This window comes from Anopheles merus, chromosome 2R (assembly GCF_017562075.2).
Source record: "Anopheles merus strain MAF chromosome 2R, AmerM5.1, whole genome shotgun sequence".
In the NCBI taxonomy this organism is placed as follows: domain Eukaryota; kingdom Metazoa; phylum Arthropoda; class Insecta; order Diptera; family Culicidae; genus Anopheles; species Anopheles merus.
In genome coordinates this window covers 49,655,585-49,681,947 of record NC_054082.1, presented here as the reverse complement: position 1 = coordinate 49,681,947, position 26,363 = coordinate 49,655,585, and the positions used below count along the sequence as shown (strand labels likewise).

General features: G+C 49.3%; 1 protein-coding gene across 1 annotated transcript in view; it reads left to right on the top strand.

Moving 5' to 3' along the window:
• The window catches only part of LOC121587901 (protein serrate), a 102,952-nt gene that overhangs the window by 36,482 nt on the left and 40,107 nt on the right, over positions 1 to 26,363 (top strand). The window contains exons 4-7 of the mRNA XM_041905217.1: positions 12,723 to 12,777; positions 13,597 to 13,702; positions 13,783 to 13,931; positions 14,713 to 14,773. Of these exons, the coding sequence (XP_041761151.1) occupies positions 12,723 to 12,777; positions 13,597 to 13,702; positions 13,783 to 13,931; positions 14,713 to 14,773 (371 nt within the window). The remainder of the gene's footprint in view (positions 1 to 12,722; positions 12,778 to 13,596; positions 13,703 to 13,782; positions 13,932 to 14,712; positions 14,774 to 26,363) is intronic.

Sequence of the window (26,363 nt, the reverse complement as noted above, 5' to 3'; positions counted from 1 at the left end):
TGGGTCACTTCTGAACTTCCTGGCAAACAATGCGCATACGCAAAACACGCTAACTCACACATCGAACTCAAACCGGGCAGTAGTGAGTGGATTGTTCGCATCTGGTGCGAAACAGAGCCAGAAGTAAATCAGACAGCCAATTATTCTCTTCCGTCTAGGGGCGGGCTGGCAATTCTCACGATCCCGCGTAAGAATCATTAAGTATTCATGATATCACCCAGACTCGCAGCAAGAGGATACACTCCACACAAACATACACGCACATGCATCAGGCTCATCAACTCTTGTCGTGCCATATGCCGCTGCTCGCTGCAGGAGCAATGGGTTTGCAGGCAATTTGCCATCGGCTGCATCGAGAGATTGCGTGAGCTCCTCGAACCCGGCAAACAAGTGGCAGGCTAGTGGCGATTTGCTTCCAGTCAGCCAGCCATCCGGAGGTCCGGAAATGCTCCTCACCGGGGCGTATCCTTCGGCCTTGGTGCGAGAACAAGAACTCGAGCACACGCAACGGCACCGGCACCGTTCCTTATGCGTGTCCACCGTCACGAGCGCACGATCCAACACCAAAACACCGCAGCATTGAAGCACCCGAGGATCATAGCCCAAGAGGCGAGCGATTAAGTTACGGTAATTAATACGTACACGGATCAGGTTTAAGGAGGACGGACTGTTCTCGTCTCGCTCGTTTCCCGATGCCGTCCCTGTCACTACGAATTCAGCGGACGATTCGCCGCTCGGTGCAGACACTCCGCTAAGCTTCCTTTCAATCAGGCGCGTGTTCTTATGGACTCCCGTGTTGGTGAGTCGCGCTGCAGCTCAACTCTCAAGTGTGTACGTTTGAATGTTTCCTAGCTCATTACACCAAACACTGGGCCGGTGGTTGAAGTGTGTTTATATCTGCGTCTGAAATACGGAGCGTTTGCATGCAACCACTCGAAGTGGAAAAAGTGTGTGTCTATGTCGAGAAAATGTGGCAAAGTTCTTCACAACCGTTGCTGGGCAACCATCGTTACAACGCTGTTGTCCGTTCTGCCGTACACACGCGGGACAAGCTCTGCCCGACTGTCCGCAAACAAACGAGGCGAAAGTCGTGAATCGCTTGTAATTGCACGGTAAATACGGTTAATTTTGTGCCAAAGACAAGATGTGTGAAGGGTAGGGACCGCAGGGACTTGCTGCAGTTTGATCGGGTGCAGCCGGGAAGCCCCAACAAAAGGGCAATCATTTTTCAAATAAATATCACTGCACTGCCACACTGTCTGTGGCAGCACACCGTGGACGAGAGATCGCATCATGCCCGATTCCAGTCAGCACCAAGCGAGGTAGTGGTGCGTCCATCCGTCACGCCACGTCGTCAGGTGGCCCCTATCCGGCGACCCTGCCGCGAATCAAACCGGCAGTTACACTGGCATACTAGCAGGGGTGTTTAATATTTTCACCACCATCTCGCGCGCGCGTCCACCGCTGGGAAGCGGTCATCATCAACAGCATCCTCTTCATTGCCACTTCGCGGGTGCTTTATTTGCAGCGCGCATTGGGTGAGATGTGCGCAAAAGCCGTTTCCAAATGGACAGGCACGACACGCGGAAAGGTTTGCTTCACCATCATTATGCTGCGTTTTAGATGCAGTTAGTGCGGTGCTGCTGGCCATTACCATCCGCATACATTATGCGCCGGATTTGAGGCGTGTGTGAAGGAAAAAAAGAGCTGTAAACTAAATGTGGTGTGAAGTAAAGCGCTTTTCCTGCTTTTCTCACTTTTTTCCACGCTTCGGAAGGAAATGCGCACCAAGTTCCCGCTACGACGGAAGCGCTACGAAAGCAGGTTACGCCAAAAACGGGTGCGGTATAGAAACGAAAACACCTTCGAGTGTGAGCTGCTATTTTCACAACCGTTTTGGTCAAATGTTGAGGTTCGAAAGAGTTGCCTCCTGTGCTTAGGGTACTTTTGGTGCGGTCGTGATCACATCGGCGGATATTTTTTCTGTGCCTTTTGTTACTCGCCTTCCTCGCGCCACTTGCGTAGAGGATCGTTGCGGGAACAACAACAAATTTCTTGGTTAATTATCGTTTAGCAGTTCAATTTATTAAGCCGCAATTCAGTGGCATCAATAGTCTGGAGGGAGAAAACCCTAAACTCTAAACCATCCACTAGCTATTACTTTCTACATTTCCTGCCGCGATCATGCTGCTACGAAAGCGATGCAAATTTAAATAGACGGTTTGGTGTGGACTTGTCAGTGTGCAAGCAACAAAGTAACTAATCCAACATTCAAAAACTAAACACACACATTCAACTCCCAATTGCGACGTTCCAAGAACGTTTCAGCAACCAGAAGCACCCGACGATTGGTCCCGTTTCCAGGGCTTTGGCTTCTATTTGAACCCTTTCTGCTCTTCAACTAACTGTTGCGTTCTGGCTACGAGTTGTCCGGGAAGCACAACCCTACAAAATCAGACCTTACAAAAACGTTGCCGGCCATCGTGTCGTATTAACAATTTCACACACGCATCGGGAATTAATCAAATTTCAAGGAATAATGCGAACGCGAAAGGATGAAGAAATCTTATCCCCAAAGCTTCTGGATGGCAGGAAGTAACTCTCGCCGGTCATTGAAGGATTGAGTGAAAGAAATCAAATTATACACCAATTTGTTGCCCTTTCTGCTAGCACTGGCAAGCCGAGCAACGTTAGTTTCGGTGCGACTAACAGAGCTCGCCCCAAACGAGCCGTTCTAAGCATCGTTCTGCGTACTCCAGTACTGTTTTTTTTTTGTTCGAGTGGCTGGCGTGTATTTTTTGTGCTCCTGTTTTTCTTTCCTCTACGCATACACACACACACCGGCAGTTCTAATTTCACAACCATGAACGGGCCTCATCAACAGACACGGCATTATTCCAGCGACTCCCGAACCAGAACGTCGTCGATTAACGATTCGAAATGCGAACACAAAAAGGCTGTCTGATTTGGGATAATAGTATTCTAATCACTAATTTAAATGGTATTATTGAAGGATTAGAGCGCGAGAAAACTAGTTTCGGACCGGCCGGGAGTTAGTTTCTCAGTTTCTCGGTAGCTCCCGTATTCCCGTGTTTGTTTGCACCCGAGTTTGTTCGCAAACAGTTTTGCAAAACCGCACGTTAGAACATTTCCATTGCTGACGTGTATGAGTAAACGTGTGCAAGCCAATAACGGTGGTAATTTTGTTTTTGTGTTTTTGTAATTCATCAAGGGAAATATTTATTTCCAGCCTGTGTTGTCCTGGAATGAAAAAAAGATCAATTATTGTTGGTTCACTTTGCTTTACTATCCGAAAAGAGAACGCCAAAATCACCCATTAGCCCTGTATCACGATCAAGTCCACGTATCGTTTAATAAAAGCTTCAAATGGACCTCCAGCTCCCTACGACCCAAAAGATTAACCCGCTTGCCGACTGTTCTGCGTTAATTAAAATACTTCCCTGCGAATTCGCTACCTTTTGGTGGCTGTGACGTGGCACTGGCAAGGCGTTTCCTCCCTCCTCGCTGGTACTGGTACTGGCAGTCCCCATCGCTGAGCTGTCAAGTGTCCCGATTTTTTGGCGATCGCGATAATTTACATAAATCAATAAGGTGCCTACGACGCAGAAGATAAACGACCGCACGTCCACGGCGTAAACCTAAACCCTGGAGCCTATCATGTGCAAAGTAAAAAGCCCTGCCCGTTCGGGGACGTGAGTGAACGATTTTTGGGGGCTCGAGATGCAGAGATTGAAATCTCGGCCCCGCTTCCACGACTCGAGGAAGCGTCCGATCGGCTTTCCTCGGGCGACGCGATAACGGACGCGGCGATAATGATGGATAAAAAGCGCGCGCTGCTGGTTCAAATTCCGGGCGACGATTCGGTGTTCTTTATTATAATGTTCGTCCAGTTTTTTGTTTCTGTCCCCCAAGTCTGCTTCGGAGCATGGCTGCGTACTAGCTAAGAGGGTCCGTTGCGGGTGATCTGTTTCTTTCGTTTCTATCTTTCTGTGTCCGTCTCCATTTCGTGGTGCTTTCAACAATACACATTTAATTAAGATGCATTCTCTCCAACCGAACGGAGAACCCCTCGGATGACCCATTTGTCAACCGGGTGTGCGTTTCGGTGCGCCGGGACCACCAGAATCCACCGCTCGAGCATTGTCGTTTCGGGGACGGTCAACATTATATATAAGTTGAACACTAACTCCGGTTGGGTGTTTCTGATGCGAAAGCGCACCCCAAAAACGTTCTGCCACCATGCCCCGATTGTGTGCGCTAGTCCGTCTTCTGGTTTATGTTTCCCAGCACCAACAAGCGGAAACGCAAAGCCATGTGGTTGAGAGCGCCCAACGGAATGGATCTTTAATATCAAAACTGCTTTTGCAAAAAAAAGTAACACACCCTGCCGCAATCGCTACAAAATATGTTGATGAGCATAAAGCATGAAAGGCATTGGTGAGAGCAGCAAAAAACACATTCGCGAACTTTATTGCAATGGATCTCTAGCTGATTCTCACATTACCGTTCTCGCAGCGCTGTGGATTAGAAGCGGAGGGTGGCATCCGGCTCGGTATTCCCGTTGCTGCGGTGACACAGTCGGGTCAATGCTGGTGCTGCGTGCATAATTCTTCCTTCTTCCGCTTCAACTTTTCCTTGTGCTATTTCTTTTCTTTTTTAGTCGCTTTTAAATTTATTGCCAACCCAGTGTCACGCGTGTATTGGATGTCTGGGTGGATTGTTCTCATCATAACCCTTCACGAATTCACCCGACACACGAACCACAATCGGAACCAAACATCGATGCAGATTCTGCCGCGATCGAGCATTTCCAAACAGCGAACGCGCGCGAAACATTAAAAACCGCGTCCGCCGACGCCAAATTGATTTGCATTGACATTTACCACAAAACAAAAGATATTGCGTGGTGGTATCGGCGGCACCGCTGATGGATGTGGTTGACATTCGCCTGTTTGTAGTATTTCATTTTTGTTTGCGCTGGGCCGGTGTGTGTGCGGTCCGGAATTGTGTGCGGCTTTTGCATTTGTTTCATCGGTTCCCACCAGCCGATGGGGTGGTGGGTGGTTGGTGTTTGTCGCTGCTCGCCCTACGCAGCGTGCCGGGCCCTTTTGTGGGCAGAGAGAAAAGAAAAAAACCTTCCGCCCAGCGCGCACACTATCGGAAAGTGAATCGGAACGCGTACAAACCAACAATGGTGTCCGATTGTTGGTTTGCTAGTGCCGTGAGTATTTCTGTTTTCGATCTTCGATCGCCAGCAATCGTTACGAAATGCAACCATTTTCCCATCGTAACGATTCTCCACACCCCGCACAGGATTCGAGCACGGCACGTTTAGGAGAGAAGGGCAGCCAGCACCGGGGCTCAGATAAGGAAACATAATTACGGGATACATCTCGCTACCAGGCAGGCTGGACGAACGCGCACCGGTGGCGCAAGCTTTACTTTCCTTGTTTCAAATCACTTCTTCGTTTGTTTGTTGGAGGCGCGGGATAGGGACAGAGTGTCGGTGTAGGAAAACAGGAATATCGCGATTGTTTATTAACTCTCCTGACTCACTAACAAGATACGTCCGAGCGTAACCTAGAAAAGCGTCGGGGAATTGTGAAGGAAAGCAACCTCCCAAAACGACGCCCATCATTATCGTTTCGTAATCGATGCGCTCTTTACGCTGCTCGGCCGGCCTCAGAATTCGGCCTTCGATCAATTGGAAGATTTATCTCATCCCGCTCCTACTCTCCATCCCTTCGCGAAGGTAACAGCTGTCTTCAGCAGCAGCCGCTCGAAACACGCGAGGACTTTCGGACCGATCCCGACCGGTGGTTGCTCATAAATAACCGTCCATTAATGGGCAAGTCTCGCTCTCCCCCCGTCTTTGGCGCTTCGGAATTGCACTGATCTTTACAGAATCGTGTCCATTCGGTCCCATCGGGATCGCCCGGAAGCTCAAGGCTTCCCGCCCGAGCTCGTGGCGCGGTGTCTATGATTTGTCGGTGGCCCCCACTGTTGCTGATCATACTGATCGACGGCCGGGTTGCGCTCGTTCACCTCTGCCACCGCGGATTATCCTCGCCGTGCAGCTTCATAATCCTGCTTCAATAGACCTGGGCAATTCATCGAGCGAATCGTGACAAGAATAATGTACCAACGCTGGGTTGCCAAGGCGGGGAGCAACAAAAAAAAAGGTTAATTAGCAGCTCTCATCCTTTTCACTTCAATCGTTCAAGTCTCACCGAAAGGTTCTCCTTAATCTGTGCAATCATTAGAAACGAATCAATGTACTGCGGGTTTTTTCACATTTCCTTTCTTCTTGATTCTCGATCAAAACGAGATCTCAAATCACGCGATACGCCAATCGCAAGTCACCGCTGGAACGTGACTTACTGTACTGCAGGCGACCAGCCTAATTAACTCATTAACTCACCGTCTGCCGCGCGTAAGGTCTGCCCGGAACGCAACCAAGCGCAGCCCGGAACGCAGCGGGAAGCGGGGCCAGTCCAACTTTCCTTTATCGGAAGCGCGCGATTCCCGGTCGCGCAGCGATACAATCGACCGTGTCATGTTTGCGATCGCTATGATAGACTGCTATTGGCTGGCCGAACCAAAACCAAAACAACTGCCACTGTCCGCGCCCGCCACGGAAACAATCGCCTTCGACACCACCATGCTCGAGCCACATTTCACGCATCCGCGTAAGGAGCGCGCGCAGCAAACAAGAGCTTCTTTGGCTTCAATTATCACTTCCCAAAATGAAAAACCCGATCGATTTTTGCTTCACTGGTACCATTGCCGCCATCGGCTCAGCGGTTTAAGGTACGGCTGCTCCAATAGTAGCGTATCTTTGGCGGACGCGTCCCTTCCGAAAAGTTCCCCGCCGGAACATATCAATTAAAGATAAATCATTCCACAAAGCGCACGGTTTCCAGCATTTCGCTCGGCTGACAGGCAACCGTTAGCTCGGGGCAGCAGGCAGCCACCAGTGTCCATATTCGTGTGCGCCTAAAAATGACGCGCAAGCCAGCGATGGCACTCTTGTGACCTCCTTCCTGTGAGCTTCGTGTTGGTCGCCGGCCAAGAATGGTTGTCATTAGGGCGAGCTAAACGGTACGTACGGTTTGCGCTTCCACACTCATGACGGCTAGTATGAAGGCTCAAAGTACACCGGAGAATGACAGGTTATGGTTGCGTTTGCAATGGCCTAAACCAGGAACAGAACGCTCCATTTTCGAGCAAAAATGTACCATAAAATGTGCATAAAATGGCCAACACGATGTAGCCTTTAAGGTGAGGAGTAAAGATTGTTCATGCACCGCTCGAACCTTTTGTTGTCCCTGTTTTATGCAAAACAACATTGGTATGGTATGGGCATCCCGCAGTCGAGATCGGTGAACTGTTTGTGTTCGAAAGAATTTAAAACTTTTACGAGCTCATCAAACTCATAAAACCGATCCCCAAATCGCCATAATGAATGCGTTTCCATTCATCGAATTAATAAATCAAACTACACAACGGAACTCACACGCACACACACGCTCACATTCGATTCGGGCTCACGTTGCGATCGTAAAGTGAAATCCAAACAACTTCACGCGGGCGCTTCAAGACAAAACGCCCCAAAGATAAACATCCCCGACGGTGCGCTAGATTGGACGCACGTCGAGCTGCCCTACCACCCCTCCCACAGGTGAAAGAACCTTCCCTACCCTCCTCTCCCTAGCCACCAGAACTCTTCAAACAGAATGGTTAGTGTGAATAGCAGCAATCAAAGATCTTCAAATCCCTACAAGAGCCGTTCGTGTCAAGAGCTTGATTTTCGGGAAGTTGCGCTTCGATTTTTTTTTGTGCACGAGCAACGCGATCACTTTGGTATATTTTGTTAATCCAATTGTATTGCAAGTAATATCGAGCGGCACTCACGTTGAGCCAGCCCTTGATCGCAACGAATGCAAATGTGGCATTCCTTTCTTTGCGTTGAAGACATAATGCTTAAAGAAGTCCTCCAAAAAACGGTCCACGATCAAATAAAACCAAATCGTTCACATGGATATAATTAATTTCCCATAAGCGTGTGCAGATCACCCAACAAAGGCCGATCACAGTTGCGAAGGATCGTGCGGGGTGGTTTTCAACGGGTACGAGATGATGCTCAAACGGCCACACCCCTACCGAACCAGATCCGGATCATGCCGGTACCAGCCGAACAATGAAGATTAGAGATCGGGCCACACTTCTTCAATTATGGTCCAACAATAGCTTTGAACGTGTCCGAACGTGTGTTGTTCGTGCGGGATCGTGATTGTACTCCTATTTTTTTATTGCTCCGTTTTAATACGAGTAAACAACCCCCTGCAACATCGCAGCATAGATTGGAAAACAAAACCATATAAACGACACCCAGCCCCGCTGGGCCGGAATCGGAACATAGAAAAGGGTGTCTCGTCCCGTGCAGGGGTTTGATAGAATGGCTGACCAGCGCGTTGCTCGGGCTGATTAAGAGATTTTCTAATGCTCAACCGCTGCCATCCCCCACTGGTTCGCTAAACTCTAGCTGTGGGGGCTAGGGGGAGCCCAAGGCCCGAATAAAACTACGAATACGTTTACAAACGGGTTCTTTGTTCGGAGCGACGGGTTACCGTCCGCCGAGCACTAGATCCAGTCCCCCACCAGTGCGGGTCCGGTGCCGGGTGATGGATCTCTTCTGCCAGTTCAATTGGAAAACGATGACGATGACGACGACGATGATGATGATGATGATGAAAACCAGAACCTCATCATCCGTCCCGAATCCGTTGATCCCGGGGTGGACGGGTTAGGCTTTTATTTTTACGATACGCCTATCCAAACTGCCGTCCGTGGCGGCCTGCTCTCACTCATTGTCCCTCTCCCCCACGATCAAACACTGATCGCCTTCTATAGTCTTTTTTTTTGTGTATGTAGTTCGGGACGCTCTGGACGCCGTTTGATTTCCAATTAACTTCACAGCATAAAATGCGAGATCGGCGCACTGCGGGAGATAAACCGTCCGTCCCTACCGCCTCGTTTGAGGTAAACGCACTTGGACGGTGCCTCAGCTTAGCCCAGGCCCGGTTTTGACGGTGGCGGCTAGCGGCTCGTTGGTCGTACGTCAACTGCGTACGAGCTGTCCGGTTGGCGCACGATCCTATCGCACACTAAATGCGGTTCCTGTGCCCGGTGTGTATGTTTGTGTGCGTGCTGAGCTGCAAATTGTTACGTCGCAACAAGAACTGTCGGCCGAAGCAGAAGCCACTGCCCGAGGAAGCAAGAGGGGAATAGAGACAAACGCTGATCAGCGAACACTTTCCAAGGCACCAACAGTCAAATTTTGGATAGTCATGAAACGTTGCTTTTAGGCAGTACTGTTTAAAGTTCCTGTGCAAGCTGCAGCGATCGTAGAGCGGTACAAATAAGCGAGGGTTACTTGTATGCTTCCCCGGCAAAACACGCACACAAAAAGAACTCCCTCCCGTCCAGAGCAAATGTTAAACAAATTGTGCTTCCGTCACCTGTCTTGTGTAAGCGAATGTTCTTAAAGTGCGTTTACTCGCTCAAAAGAATGCAACAATCGGTCCCCCCGAATTGAAACCTTCCACTGGGACGTCGTTTTGGAACTGCTTGGAAATAGTCCGCTTGTGAGAAATTAAAAGCAAAACCGGCCACGCTTGACCCAATGACAAAACCACACAACAGGTAGGCAAGGAAGCAACTGCCCAAAAATTAACCACCAAAATAGACGGTTCCATTACACTGCGACCAGCGCCCAGGGCAGGAGCTGTATGCGGCGCACTAATTGTGCGGTCGTGCGTGCGCGGAAGCATAAATTAATGCTCTCGTTAAGCCTACGCTGCCACCGCGCGCAGAGTGTCATAATGTTTGTACGGGACGACAGGCGCACACATTTCCGTCCATCGGTGGCATTCTGTGAGCGGCGGCAGCGAAGGGACAGAGCAACTGGCAAGAATAGGAAGGCGAGGATAAATTAATCTAGACTACCTTCCCTTTCTACACCATCCCGGACCGACGAAGAGACGGCGATGATGACAGGGCAAGTGATCAAGCAGCAGCACCCCTTACGAAATGTAACCTTCTCTCGCAAGAGGGTGCACAAGCAACCCTGGGAACACGCGCCCGGGGCCCGAGGGAACAAGCAGAAAGGAGAAAGAATAGAATACTTTTGTTATTGTTATCAACCGTTTTAATTCAATCATAATAAAAGAGCTCCTTACCCGGGACACCCCCCGATCAGTCCACTGATGCCGTAGATGCTATCGTGGTGCCGGAGTGCGCGGGTAGGAACGCGAGCGACGCCAACGAGCAAGGTAGAATCGTTCTAACCGTCCCCCTTCACCGAATGCTTCACCGTGTACCGAGCCCCATGCTTCATAAAAGATGCGAGAGCACGCCGATCGGTCCGTTTACGTGCCCTTCCACTCGGGTTTGGACGCGGTCCGGTGGGTTCGTTCGCCCCGGGGAAAGGGATGGAAAAGGGCAGATATTATATTCAAATTAAATTACATTTTCCGGACATTTTTGTGTACACGAGTGTATCGCTTGGCACTCTGCTCCGCCGGTGGCATCGCGATCTACGCCCGGGATTTGGGCATGAATGAAGTATCACTCGCTGGCGGGTAAGATATGTAAATTGTGGTTTGCCCGAACGGCTGCAGCAACATCACAGCCGATCGTATCGACCATCGCAGGCGAAGGAAAGAACGCTCTGGAAGTGAGGAGTGCTTGGCGTAGGGCTTCGGGATGGGTGACGAATCGGATGTTCTGTGACTGTGTTTACACAAACCTCCCCTTTGGGCCGGCCGTCGCCCATACCCAGAACGCATTAAGTGAGAGATCACGCGATGAGACACGGCGGAGACAACTGTTCGGACATAAATGGAGCTCCCCGCGGTGGTGGTGATGATGCTCTCGGTGAAGTAGGCAACCATATTTAAGCGTATTGTTTTTTTCTTCGTCTTCTTTTTTTGCGACATTACGTACTACAGTGCGAAGATTACCCGGCTTGTGCCGGTGACACATTAGCCAAGGTGTCGCGATTTGATCCGCAGCGTGGGACATCGTCATCATCGCACGAGAGAAGAAACTGTTGTACACTTTACGGAGGGAGTCGGGGAGACGTGCCGGGTGAGTTATGATGTGTGAATACTACGCATTATAACGAGCGGAAACGACGATCTCACCCGACCGCAGCTGAAGCTTGACAGCAGAGAGCCGCGCACAGTTTCTAATGGCGCGATCGACGGCCATTGGCCCATACATGCCGCGCACGACTCGCCCGTGTACTCGCACGGCAACGTTTTATGAATGAATCTTTATGATGATCTCGCATATGTTTCCGCGCACGCTTCCAACGCCACCCGCTGATGGATTTGCTCGCGTCGTGCCCGGACACCACAGCCGTTGGGGCAGAGGCTGCCTTTATCGATCACGCTTGTTTCGTCAATTTGTCGAATTTCTCAAAACGCTACTCAATCTTTCTTTTTTACGAGCTATGCTCTTAAATTAACACCCCACTTTTTGACGGATCAATCGATCCGTCGAGGGCGATCGTTTCGATCGATACTCGCGCGTGATGTTGTGCCGAGCACAGTGTGTCATTTTGGGGCGACAGCGAAGGTGTTTCATGTTTTCTAAACATCACATTAATTCGACACCTTCAGTGCCGATCCCAAAGGGGTTTTAGTGTTATCACCGAACGAGGATCTTCGAACATGACTATCGCTCTCACCGCGCACACACGCGCACAAGTAGTCTGGGTCAAACGGCATCGTTGAGAGGCTAAGCGAAAGTTTGGATAAGATGGCGCACCGTTCACTGTCGTTGGTGTGTCACTGACCCCTTCCAAACGCAGGGGAGGATGGAACGGTAGGATGTAAAGGCAATCCAAAGCTGATCAAGAATTCCAGAAGCACTTCAACGCGGTTCACCATTCTCGATTCCCTCGATTTGGTTCGCTTCAGGTTCGCTATTTTCCTGATTTGTAATTCATAGGGTCCCGTGAGCGCAGTTAGGCGGGGAACCTTCCTTCCGCGGTCGGTCGTAACAATAACAATTGTCGAAAAGTGTGAAATCACCGAATGAGAATTGGAAGGTGTAACAGCAGAACAACAAGAACAGAAGGGTTCGGGAAAAAGCGAGCATAACCGTTTCAATTGCGTCTTTTTGTCTGCTCCCTAACGAAGCCTTGTGTGACCGATGTCCAAAAAAAAAACTAAACCCGGGTGTTTGAGAAAATATTCCGTCACTCGTCGGTCCTTCCAGAAGACTGGCGCGACTGGCTGGCCGGTGTGAGAATTATGTGTGGCAATCTCATTAATGTAAAAATTCTCACGATCTCTTTTTTTTTTTTTTGTTGAGAGGGAGCTGCCGGGAATCATAACATTACACATTTCGTCTGAATGGTCTCTCGTTGCATAGAACGATCCGATTAAGTGCGTAAACATTCTCATTCCAGTCCGGTCAAGTGGCCGATTGCTTGGACTGCCGCTTTGCGAGAGTCTGGTTGGATCTACCCAGCCAACGTTCTATCGAGTACCGTAGAAATCAAATGTCTGTTGTGTCTGATGACTTCTGGGCTGACGCGTCCTCAACCTTTTTTGAAACAGTTCACGGCACTTCGATGCTTCAAGTTTCATCTGGTTAAATAATTCTTTTTTATTCTTTTCTACTTTCAGAAATCGTTCACGCTTATCCTACAAGCTTTAGATATGTACAACGAGTCATATTCAAGTAAGTGTCACGAGAAGAAGAAAAAAACTCACCGATATTAAAATGATTCGAGCTAGTTGGTCCTCAATCCGCACCTTTTTGTGCACCGTTTCTACCGAGACGTTTTTGTTTTTTGTTTTGCAATTAATTGTTGTTGTTCCACCACTGGTAAAACAACGATCGATGGCATGAAGGTGATAACTGGTTAACCAGAACTTTACACATGTGTGAAACAGCACACCAGCCTCGACGGACCTTGGAAATTGACCGAAGCGAGCGTCCATCGTTGGCCAAAGTGATGTGCTACCGTGTACCCATACGGACCACTTTCAGCATGAAGCATTCTCCAGTAGCGCAACACTAACAGACACTGCGTCAGACGTTAACTCAAAATTAGCATAACGATCTTTCACTTTTGTTTGTTGGCTTTTTTATTTTTTACTTGCAACACTCTCCCTTCCCGTCACTACTTGCTACTTGATCGACACCAGGTCGCGGACAGAAAAATCTCACAGTTTAACAATTTGTAGCGGCCCATGTTTAGCAAGGATCGTGCCAAGTCTTTCGCTCACTGCTACACATATGCTGTGAGTTCTGACGCTTCGGTGTCGATCTGCAAGAAGAAAAAAGTAAATGGTGCAAACCATCCTACCGTTGCTACTCCGCTATTTTTTATTGAACGTCTCGGTTAAACAAAACGATGCTTCTTTCTTGCACATGCTTGCAAACCACCAACAGTGCTAATTAACAAATGAAGCAGTTTTCTTTTTTTGCTGTCGCCTTTGTGACCCCTCACCCTGAGACCTTCAACCGGTACTAACGTTTTCCCTTTGTTTGCAGTTTCGGAGCGGCTCATAGACGAAACATCATTTTCCGGCGTCATTCTACCGTCGCACGATTGGAATACATTAGATCACATAGGCAAGAGCGCACGAATAACGTACCGGTAAGTTACGCGGAAGAAAAGTCCAATTTGTGCACCTCGCCTACTAACCAATTGCTCTGCTTTCCCTTCGAAATTTGCAGTGTACGTGTGCAGTGCGCTGATAACTATTACAACACGACCTGTACGACGTTTTGTCGGCCCCGGAACGATCAGTTCGGGCACTATACCTGCGGCAAGCAGGGCAACAAAGTGTGTATGCCGGGCTGGCAGGGAGCTAACTGTGAGAAAGGTGAGTACCGCTGGTAGCTAATTCTACAACTTCTTCCGCGAAAAATCTTCAAACTGGTAACACTCAAATGATAACACAGGGCAGCGAAGTGCCACACCTGAAAAACGCACAGAAGCAAACGACATCGCTCAAAGTGAAAGGTCAATTTATGTAACCGATCGTAAAGGATGGTCCGTGATCATTTAATATATTGCTAGGCTTTTCTTTCGAAGCTGGATAACAGACTCGTTGCGATTAGACTAATGGACCGAGAGGAACCAAAACAAGTGCGGGAACTAACTCACACCAAAAACAAACAAAAATCCGAAACACACATAACACATCGCTCCAACCAAAACAGTTACCAACGTCTGCGCCAATGTACCCAACGATGGTGAAAATTCGATCTCGAGTTTGGTTTTAGTTGTGTGCTTTCGGAATTTTATTTCGCTCATTTACTGCACTATCTTATCCGATCGCTGAACGATGGGCTTTTGTTTGTTTCAACATGGATCGGTCTTTCGGCTTGTCAATCTGGTTGGCGGTAGTTTTTTTTTTCTCTTACCTCGCAATGTTTTACATTGTGTTTTTTTACTTTCATTTTCCTCTGTTATCGCTTCGCTGCCCAAACGGTTCCAAAAAAAACCCTCACTCGCCGTTCCATTTTCACGTACCAGATACGTTTGAGGTTTTTCCTTTCACTCGTTACGTTTTATTTCCCCCCTTGATGTATGGCTTGCCCGTAAGCTTCCATTAAGCGCTCGAGACTTACATTTTCTTTACCGATTATGCCACCTTTCAGCAATCTGCAAGCCGGGATGTGACCAAATACACGGCAAATGTGACCAGCCGGGCGAGTGCGAGTAAGTACCATCCTGTTTGTTTTATTGACTCTGAATTTGTATTTGTAACCGTATTTCGTTGTAAAGGTTTTAGCTCCATTTTTTCTGTATGTGATTAAACGGCAACATGCCTTTCCCTCCCGGAACATACCGAATGCATTCCAGTAAATCGATTTAGATCACGTTTCGATTGCAAAATGTTTCGTTTGATTAGTTCGAATAGTTGCTAGTAAAGTCCGCCTCCTCACTGCGTCGTCTCTGCTCGATTCCATCGTTTGCAAACATCGGGCACGGCCCTTCGCAGTCGACGAAGTTGTACCGTACAGTGGGCAAAACGTACCACCACTCCCAAAGTCGAAAGAATGCACTGGCAGCGAAGCAGAAGGGTAGGTCCGAAAACCGAAACAGAGCCTCCCCAAAACACTCGAACCAATCATCGGTCATGCTCGCACTGCACATTGGGCTCCCTGGGCGAAAAATAGCCAATACCGAACCATGCTCCTATCGGGACACACGATCGGCGAGACGCCGCGTGCAGATCCTAAGTAGAACAAAGTAGGCTCCGGCGAAATGGCGATCGTGTCAGGCGGTCCGCGTGAGCTGCCTGCGCAGCCAATGGACGCGTCCGATCGTCCCGGGGAACGAATCCTAGCTCGAGAAGCCCGTCGAATGGGCCGGTCAGTTGTCAGCTCCCTGTTGGCCCGGGGGGAGGGGGGGGGGGCTTCAAAAAAACGAGGGCACGGAAAACAAAAAGCTTGGTCGTGATCACACCGTGAATTGTTTAAATCCGCCGAGAAGAAGCCGGGCGAAGGCGGTCGGACGGAGGGACGCTGTTTTCTCAAACGAACACGCGGAACGGCTTGTAAGCATTATGCCTCAAACGCCCCCGGTACCCCTCCTAATTAGCTCTTTCTTCTATTTTATTACAAGCGAGCAACGATTTGTTTCACCCGTTCTCAATCATCAACCCCTTTGCTGTTGCTTGTTGGCAACAGCGTTGCTAAATGTACAAACAAACAAACATACTAACATATACACACACATACAATCGTTGTGTGCACCGTACGCGGGGGATGCCCGCTTTGCATATTTACATTTTTCGATCTAAATTCGCACAGTTTAAAAACAAATACTACATCCTACTTACACGACGAGCAGAAAACGAGCGCGCGCGCGCATGCGGTCCGTAGTTCTTATGCCGCAACTGCCATTCGTTACCATCGGCGCTGTACCGGTCTTTTGATCGTGTCCCGGTGTCCTCGGCTCTCGTCGAATCTTTCGAAATTACCCACCCCGGCCACTGCACAATCGATTGTGCAGTCTCCTTTGTCTGTTGGCATGCGAGAAAAGCGCGGATGATCACCACCATCATGCACAGAGCAGAATCCTCATGAATCGAACGGTTCACGGAAGGGGTTGTAAATTGTCGAAACGGCAAACAAATGATCGTCGCGATCGATCCTATCCCGTGGGTTTGTTCTTTTTTTCCTGTGTGAGTGTATTGTGTAGCAGGATTTCGGTTTCAGTGTGAATATTGAAAATGCCGCGATTTCTTTACTCATGCACTGCGAGCAAAACGCGCCAAGCTGTAAACCCACGGTCCCTAGCCCTTTTCTCACTCACCGCGCAAGAGACTTGGGTGGCGAAGGAAAGGAACGTACCTGCTCGGTAGCGGGTGGCACAGAAACATAAATTACATGCAATAGAGCTGCAGTAAATATTTTACACGGTACAAATAGGTGGGTGCCAACGGTGGGCGACTGTAGCGCGCTAAATAAGTAGCAGCAAGTACACACACCCTCCAGTGGCTAGGTGGAAGATGGTTCGTCTTGTTGCTGGCTAATAAAACACGTCGTACACGGTAGCACAGCTTGCTTTAAACACACACGTACGCACGTGTAAATAAATGCTGAGAGAAAAACTGAACAACACGTTCACGTTCCGCCGCACGGTTGGCTAATTTATCCTAGCCCGATGAAACAATAGAATTGTCGAAGCAATTGCATCCGCTTTGTGGCCACTCCGGGAAGGGACTGCACAAGAACGGGAGCGGGAGTTTACTACCCGCAGTCGAAAAGAATGCTAGAGCCAACTACCCCCCCGTTGATTATCGCGACGGTGGGTACAGCTTCCCATTCCTGCTTTAAAATAAGTCTCCCTTGCTTTTTTCTCCCTTTCTCCCTCTCTCATCTACCGGTTAAAGCACCGGAAAATCGATGCAATTATGCTATTACACCTTAGCGCCTTTGGCAGTAAAGGGAAGTGATCGTTCCATTTTGGAACTCATTTTCGACCGCATGCAATCGAGGGTTTTGATGGTGTTTAAAGTCTGTCCCACCGGCTCTCATGCCAGAAACGTAGAAAACTGACCATATCCATATATACACACTTACCCAAGCGCCATCGCCAGAGCACTGCGGCAGAATTCGTTGCAGTTGCAGTTTTCCGGAGAGAGACGAGAAAAAAAACACTCCTTCATGTCCCTCACTCTTTTTTGCCATAATCAATTAAGCCGCACTTGCTCACCCGACTCAGTCCCTAATTGACGGCGAGCTGTCAACCCCCAGCCCGACTGGGACAGACTTAATTTAGCCCGTGTCCATCCCCGGCAGCGTAAACCGCACTCGCTGCCAAATGAGCGCAAAACCCGCCCGGCGGCAACCATCAACGTGATTATCGCGCGCGCGCACACACAAAACTGACAACACAAAAGCCCACCGACCCGAACGACCACGCCACTGCAGGGATGGGAAGGTAGGCGGCTCGTAGTCGACGAGCTTTTCACTAGATCACTATCAGTGGAGATCCCATAGAGGGGACCAATGTAGACTTTTCTGCAGCCGGGAGACTCGTACGAGTGTTCCCGATGGCCATCCGATCCAGATTCCCATTTCATAATTATCGCACCGGATCGCACTACTCTCAGATATGGGGGCTGATGGAATGGAAGCGAGGCTACTTGGGCTGCTCGGTAACTAGCCCGGTGGTCTCGCTGGCCCAGCTCTGCCCGCCGGCCGTACATCCATGGTCCGAGGGTTCGCTGTTAGCTTACCTTTTACGTCATAATTAATTAATTTAATGAATTGAAATTTGAACCATCTAACGTACGAGAATCGCGTGTTTTCTGGTAGGGTGACGCACCGGAATGCGTCACGCGGGATGGACAAGCTGCCCCACTATTTCGCATTCCTCCTCCACTAAGTGGGCTAGAGCGCGAGGAACTGCTCGCCGTCACTATGGCGTGCGAATACTTCGCTCGATCGAGCTACTGTCAAGCGCAAGATCGATAATCGAATCCAAAGCATACAAAGAGAAAGAAAAAGAGAGAGAGAGAGGGAGTCACCAACTCGAGTCACCGTTTTGGATCAGACCCTTGCCGCGGGTTTGCTGACGATCAAATCTGGCACGTCACTTAAGGTCCTGCATCTACTAACTATTTAGCGATACACAACGGCCCACACAGTGGAGAGCTGTTTGATAACTTTCACACCGCTTCTCACGGCACGCGGTATCAATTTTCTTCTGGATCCATAAATCTGTCACCGCCGCTGGTGGAACTTTTCGCCACCTCCCGAGTCCGGAGCGGGCACAATCAAATCGATCACACTTTTCTACCAGTGCTAGTGGTGAGTACGCACTATCTTGATGTGCAACAGGGCTAACTATCGCCAAAAAAGGACTCTCCGCCGCGCTGAAATGACGGTGCCCTGGAACGGTTATACGAACCGTTCTCATCTAGCGGCTGTCCTAGTCCTTGTGAGCACTTCGGAGGCTGACGGGGGAAACTAAAAGAGCAAAAACACAACAAAACGCTGGTGCAATCCACATGCCACAGTTTTCGTGTTTGCAGTTCATTCCCATCGCTGCAAAAGGGGCTGCACGGGGGAATCACAGTCCTTCTGCAAACCGTTTCGTGCGAATTGCGTCCATTCGCGAGGAGCGCGATCGCGATTACTTTCGCACCGCGTTTCAAACCCCGCGAGCATTGCGCCATCCTTTCGTCCCTCATTTCGACCAACTCGGTCACGGCGATGTGTAGGCCGACAACGGCGAACAGCAACAAAACAACACTCCAAACGGTTGTTTAATCATGTTCATAATGTTCCCCGTTTACAACACGCCGGCCGCCCGCACGTAGGTGTCTCGAGCTAGTGGTGGCAATTACTTTCGGTTTTAGGGAAGGTTTTCACCAGCCCCGCGCGGCGATCGTTGGCGAGCCGCGAAATGAACGCTTAATTATTCACGCCAGAAGCAAACCCGCGAACGGTACCGGTTGCGAGGGCGCGCGCGCTCGCGACCCGTTGCGATTCGTGCAACGGAATCCTTTCGCTCACTCGCATCGCGTGACACTGTCTCCTGCCTCACATGCGAGATCCCTGTTCGATTGTGATCCTTCGTGCCGCGTTTGCATCGGTTCGCACTGAAGCTAGCGCGGTTCGCCAGCGCGGAAGAGCCCCAGCGCGATCGCGGAAAGCCGGGCGCATTTTTTAAAACCTCCCCTCCTACGTACCAACCCCGATGTGTCCCTCCGTTCGGTAGCATAATAATAAATACATTAAAGATAAGACAGTAGCGATATGAGCGTCCGGGCGCTGCATTCATTAATATTAAGACGACTCGGTGCTCGGTACTGTCGTTCGATTTTTTTCGTGTTACTGTCTCGAGCACCTTCTTCGGCCACTTTTTGCCTTTGCTGAAGACCTTTGCGATCCCTCTTACTTCAACACTGGTTTAATGTTGTACCACATGTAAGCAATCCCGCGGACAAATGAAACATCAACCGTCGAGTAACCCTTTACGTTCAACCCCCTTTTTTTTCTTCACAACTTCTTTCCGCCAGCAGTAGCTGCAAGGTAAAGTCATCGCTCCCTGTAGCATTTCGAGCGCTCGATCGCGCACCCAGCCTCATAGCTAAAGCCATTGACAATCGATATGGCAAAATAATAGAAACATAGAGTGTGGCTGCGACGCGTTTCTTTCCCCAGTTGCCATGTCACGCGCAACGCGTTTGCTGCACGAGCGACAGCAAAATATATTGCGAATATAGAATTAATTGAATTATCTGCACCTCGCCATCTGCCCATGGCTGCGAACCGTACTAGTTGGTTGAAGCAAGTGTATGCTGCAACCTGGGAGCTTTGGGAAATTCAGCACAACAAAGCCTTCGAACGGCTGCCAATGCTTCCCAACGGTTACAAGGAAGCGAGGCCGGTTGCCGGTCCTCCTCGCTCCACCGTTTGCTTTTCGGTAATAATTGATCGCAGCCGGGATCATGCAAGGCGAACGCGAGAAAAATGTTGCTGTCTTTCCGCATCCTTGCTACCAACACGAAGGCTTCCGTCTCACAAGACCTTCCGATTTGCAACCGGGTTAGCGTTTTCTTTGCAACTTTTCAAAGCTACAATCACGAGCGCGAAAAGGAACTGGATTTAGCCTCCCCGCGAGCCCCGCGTAAAACTCCACCCAAACGAACTCCGCGGTTGAAAACGTACAGAGAGTACAAATATAAACATATCATTACTTATTATTAGCTGCCTTTTGCCTCGAATGGGATCCGTTTTTATTTTGTTTTTATTCAACGGCACACCTTCACACCTTCACCAGCCCTTTGGCAACAGCTCGCCGCAACATGATTGCCGATGGTTCTTGGCTTACCCCACGGCCAGCTTGCTGGTCGGGACGGCTTAATGGCTATACGTGTTACTTTTGCACTTTTCCTCACACACTGGCGAATGGCTACAAAATTGCAACCGCAAAGGGGGCGAAGGGTTCATCAGCAGCCGCCAACAGGCAGCATCCCCACAGGAGCAACAGGTTGCGAGATAGATGGGTCTAATTATCAGCCCAGCTCTACCGATCACTGGCAGACGTTGGCGGTGGGTGATGAAAAATCGAACACAAACCAAAGGCAGCACAAACAACCCGCCAGTGCGCGTACTTTAAATGTATGCAAATGGAGTTGATTATTTATTTCGTTTTTCCGAATAATGGCGCTTCCGCCAAAGAGAGGAAACCAGCTTATTAACTTTATTCAATTCACTTGCAGAACTTGGAAGTTGGTGATGATGTTGACGTCGTGAATGTAAGCAAAGTGTAAAGTACATGTGTTTACGGTGTGATTGGGGTTTGCTTTTGCTGACAAATTTCTATCCAAATCCAAAGCCATTTCGGGCGGTTCGTGAAGAAACATTCCTTATCGCCCTTATGGCTTTAACCATTGTCGCACAGTTATTAACCATAGGGTGGAAGCGAAAGCACCTGGTGTAAGCCCTCCAGAGGCCGCATATTCATTATGCTCCGCATCTTCCGCACGGGCGCAACGGGTCCGGTGAGGTGCACCGCGAAAAGACTTATGATGAATGATGAGGGTTAAGAGAAGCGAAAAAACGTAAATAAATCTTTCGCGATCGAGGCAAAGAAATATCTACACAAGTAACAAAACAGGAATGAACACAACAGAGCAGCAACCACACACAAAAAAAAACCTGGCCCATAACGCGAATGTGCGCGACAGTTGGCCGTGAGAAGACACCGAGACGCGTGAGCCTTGGAGATTTTTTTTTCTTTCTTCAGGTGAATAGTCATCCCTTAGGCTCCGTGATCATTGGCTTGTTTCTGTGTTTTTTTTTTGCTGTAAAGAGACGCAAAACAAGCGAACCATGGACATTGTACCTTAGCTATGGATCTAGAAATTTATCATCAATTTTTATTGAAAAATAATTGGTATCTTGTACGGCGGTGGCCAGCGTACATGATTTCTTCCTGTCCCTTCTTCTGCTAGTTCCTTCTCTGTTTCGACCTGGCGGGTTCGTCGTCTGTTGCCCCACAACAACCACCAGTTGCCAAGCGCAACCGCCAGCAAAGCGAGAAACAAAGAAAGGGATAGATTAAGTTACAAACTATACATCATAGATCGTTCCATCGATCGAACGTTCGCCACAGACATAGCACAGTGGATGCGTTTTACGATGCATTGGGAGACGCAGCACGAATGAAGCATAATTATCCCATCAGAAGCAACGTTGCTGTGTACCAATTTGGCGAACCGAGTAGCAAAGCGGAGACCGAATCCAAAACCAAAAGACTAGATTCTTTGCTCTCCACTCCCCACGCCTGCTACCTCTTGCGCATTTGCCTTTCTTTGCGCTTTCTTTCCGGGCACCGGGCCATTTCGCCGGACCGGATCGATCAGTTCTAATGAAGCGTGATGAAATGTTTAACCCCATTTTCGGTGTGATATCGCCATTTCTGGGCGGCACCGGGAGCGTGACGGAACTGAATAGAACCGCGGCCGATCGATTGTGCGCCAGATCGATCCTCGGCCAAACTCACGGACGAACCAAATTCACTGCACGCCCATAAAACAAAGCTGATAATGAAGCATAATCTACTGTACAGAATTGATGAACTGGAATTGTGTTGTGTACCTTCGCTCACGCCAATGTCTCTATGTCTGTGTGTGCTGTGCATGGTGGATGTGGGCCAAATACTCCTCTAAGTTACTACATACACATGCATACCCCGGCATGGCTGATGCCTCTTAACAGAAGGAAGCCAAGCCAAAATCCATAGGTGCTAAGCTGCTTGCCGCGCATTCAACGAAATTTGGGTTTACCGTCAAAAGCTCTCCAACAATAACAAAAAAAAAATAAGCCGCACACATACCGATGCAGCCGTCATAATGATGTTGAAGGTCTTCCTCCACACCGGCGAGGAAGGAAGTGAGAAAATTGGAACTTTTCGACGCTCCGAAAATTTACTAGTAACTAATTGAAAATTAATAGTAAATTACGTCGAAATAATCAAATCTATTAGAACGAGACGGAGCAACACAGGCGTAGACTTGCGTAGACTGCTCAGCAAAGTTGTAGCCTATTGACCAGCTACATCGTCTCGTTCATTCATTCCCGCGGTCTTTTCAACTGAACAGGACGGAACGCTTCGATGCTGCGAAGGGCACACCGGCATCGAATCCCAAATCTCCGCGCACGCACACACGTACAACACGAAAGGAAGAGGATAACAAAAAACAGGTTCTTTTAGTCCAAAGTGCGCAAAGTGTCTAAGCCATCCGTGCTTTGCCCTACGTTCCGTCGCCCTCCGATTCCGCGCTGCAGTCGAAGCGAACCTAGAATGGAATGAGCGAGCAGTTCGATGGGAGAGAATAATCAAAGCGAAGCAGCATCAAACAAAACGATAATGACCCTAACGAATACGCGCTCGATTGCTCAAGTCCTCCTCCACCCCCTCACACCATGGTACGCAGATTCACGCGTATCGGGGACGCTGATGGCGAGCGTACTTTGGGCTCGATTGACGATGGGACACGCCTGACGCGCATGGATTTTTTTTTCTATTCCTGAGCATTCAGGTTGGGGTGAAAGGGTGAGAAAGATCTTGAGCTATTAGAATCGTGAGCTCGAAAGAAACATTTCCCAGCTTCTTGTAACAAAGCGTGTTATTTCGAAAGACTTCGGGAATCCATTTCGACAGTAGCGCTACGGTGTAGGGAAGAACAACAAACACATTTTAATGAGCCGTTCTCAGTATCAGCTTGAGCAGTTAGAATTGTTGGGCTGCCGTGTAGCTCCCGCTGCTGCACGTAACTGAATCATCACACTCAGGTGAATGCAGTGACATGTTCTATGCAAATCATAACACCTCGAACACCCCTGGTGCATCACATTCCGGAAGACGGAACGGAATTCTAAAGAAAGGACAATTAAAATTGTTACAAGGGCGCGCTGCATCTCGCTCTCTTGCACGATGGAAAGCCCAAGAATCTTAGAAGCGGCTCACGAACACATACGTTCCAGCAGCCAGCCAAACAGCACGGAATGCAAATCCGTGCCCTGCGTGCCTGCTCGGCAGATTCACTACGGGGTCACGAACGGGGTCTAAGCACAGTTTCGTGGCTTCATTTCCAGCGAACAGCGACGGAACATTTGCTCACCCCGACCTTACCCCGATCGACCGATCGGCGCTCGCGGTGTCTTATGCTCAGCACAGGCTATCAATCGATCTGGCAAGCATTCGCAGGTTCCAGCATTTCACCCAATGTTAGGGTTTGTTGTTTGGCCTGTTTTGCCTCGAAACGATCACTCGCGAGGGAGCATCATTTATCACCGACTCCGACTCTCCGGCTGATGATGCGCACTGGCGATCTGGCGATCTGGATCTGGGGACGACACGAAACAGACTTAGAGCAGCCATGAAATTCCAGCCTTGGGATTTCCATCGTCCTTCGCGGTTGACGAAGTGATGACTAGGGCTCGAAAGTACGTCGTATCTGGACATGGCGAACAGAGGCTTTCAGAATAGATATAATGCCATTCCATAAACTATGGATTGTGTTGCTTTCGTCGTTGAGTTGCTTTTCTACACCATCTATTTATTGTGAATTATTCACTAATGTGCTTTTATTTCGAGCAAAATTCGATTCTATGATTCTAAAGTAAGCAGAAGCTCATTACGCTATCGAACGATCGTTCTAACGCCTCTTCTCGTGAGCACCTCTCGCTGACCCTGGATGCACACTTCACCTGCACGAAGATGCACACATCCTTGGTCGAACTGCACCAAACCGCGCCATTCGACTGCTAGCCCCAGCCAATAAGTCACCCAAAGTGTTAAATGGGAAAACAGATAAAATAATTAACTCCCCAGGCCATTGCTTTGGCCATTCCTCCACACCACTAGCTGCCGATCGCGTTTAAAGGGGCCGGAAAATCAACCGTTTCACGAAAACACGATACACCACACTCGTACGCCGAAATACATTTACCCGAACGTACCGTTCCTCCCGTGGTAACAGATTCTGTTACAAGATTGCCTATTTGGTGTTTCTTTTAATTAATTGCGTGATTTTAATTGAGTTCCGCGTGTGTGCAGCACGGCGCGCACTTTCCGGGGGCCGAGGGTTGGACCGGCTTTCCGTATGTTCGTTCGATCGGGCAACAAGCTGCGATTGCAGCGAGCAGATGGACGGAAGCTAACCGTGCCGATTTCGTGTTGGGGGCCGTTTGTTTTTTTTTTTTTTGTCTGTTTTCCTCCTGCACTTCCAGCACGGAAAAGAAACACAGCGAACCCGTACCGCAAAATAGCTAACGTGGCGACACACCGCAAAAACATGCGCGGTACCCAACGAGCACAAACCGATTCCCGGTGCTGGTGTCTCGCCGCGAAATCGAAATGGCAAATGCCGCCCAATCCTAACAGGGCGTCCGATTCGCATTTGCGGGCAGCGAGGGCAGCAAAGATTCACGCGGACAAATGAATAATGGGTTCAAGATCGGACGAAGCGCTAAAGGGAAGAGAAGGTTCCGTCCGCCCGGGATTGCCATGTTTTCGAATTCAATTAAAACGACGTTACCATTCGTAAGCTGGGAACACGGTGTTGCTCCACCCCGCTCGGTGAAACCTTCTCAAACGACTTTGTACGATCCAACAACATACCAGGAAAAGGAGGATCAATACTGAAACCCCGCACGTTTGGCCCCGCGCGATGCTTCCCGCGTTCGGAATGGTAAAACGGTTATGTTGCAACCATACTCCACGGTCAATCCGGTAGCACTCGCGCGTCTCCTGTGGCTATTTAAATTGTTCAATTAATTAAGATTCTATACGTATAATGTTGTTCTTGTTAGAAACCACCCCTCGTAAGCCTCGTCACGGCTTCCCTTGGCCGAAACAAACACGCTGGCTTCTGTTCGGTGTTGTTTTGTTATTATTTGAATCCGCCGTTGTGCGTTCACCTACCACAGCCTCACGCAGCCCCGCAGGGTTGTTACAAATCGTTTCGCTACGATTTAGGAACCGGTAGGGTTTATTTTTCACACCACGATCGACGGGACGATCGACTTTCCACAGTACGGTTTCGTGGCCGAGTGGCCTAACCGAGAATGGTGAGCTATAAATTTGCTGCCTAGGATCCTCAACTAATCGCACGCTTGGAGGGCGAATTCTGCAGCTTGTTTCGTCCGCGAAGAGTGCTCCGGGTCAAAGTTGATCGGGCACTACGCTACATGTCCTGGAAAATGAGAATCGTGTTCTGCGTCCTAGATGGAGACGGGGACTCGCTCAGATCTACAACCTCATCTGCTGCAGCAGCGACAGCCAACTACAGCAGCGTACCCGAGCATATCAATCGATCGATGGTTGAATGTTGTTGGCCAAAATTAAAAGTTTAAACGTTCAAACAGCGAAAACATTGGGAGGATGTGGTGTAATTCCAACGATACCCAGGCGTAGGGTTTTGAAGACTCTCGGAATAGCTGCTACAAGACAACCAGAGGTTGATTGGAAAACGCTCATCCGACCTTCGACTGCAGGAAACATCAAACTACGCCACAGGACCATCTAGCCAGGGCTAGACTGCGAACCGTTTCGGAAATCACGCGACGTGTCATCCGGCAGCCGCCCGGCCAACTCTGGCTGGCACGACTAACCCGGGCAGACGTTATCGAGCAAACAATTCGTACGGCGTACGGAAGAGCAGCGGAACTCTAATCTAACCTACTTCGAGTAGCCTCCTGCGTGTTTTCTTTCTTCCGCGTAAAGGCTCCAAACGCCTCTACTACTGACTCCCCGACAATGCCCATCGGTTTCGGTG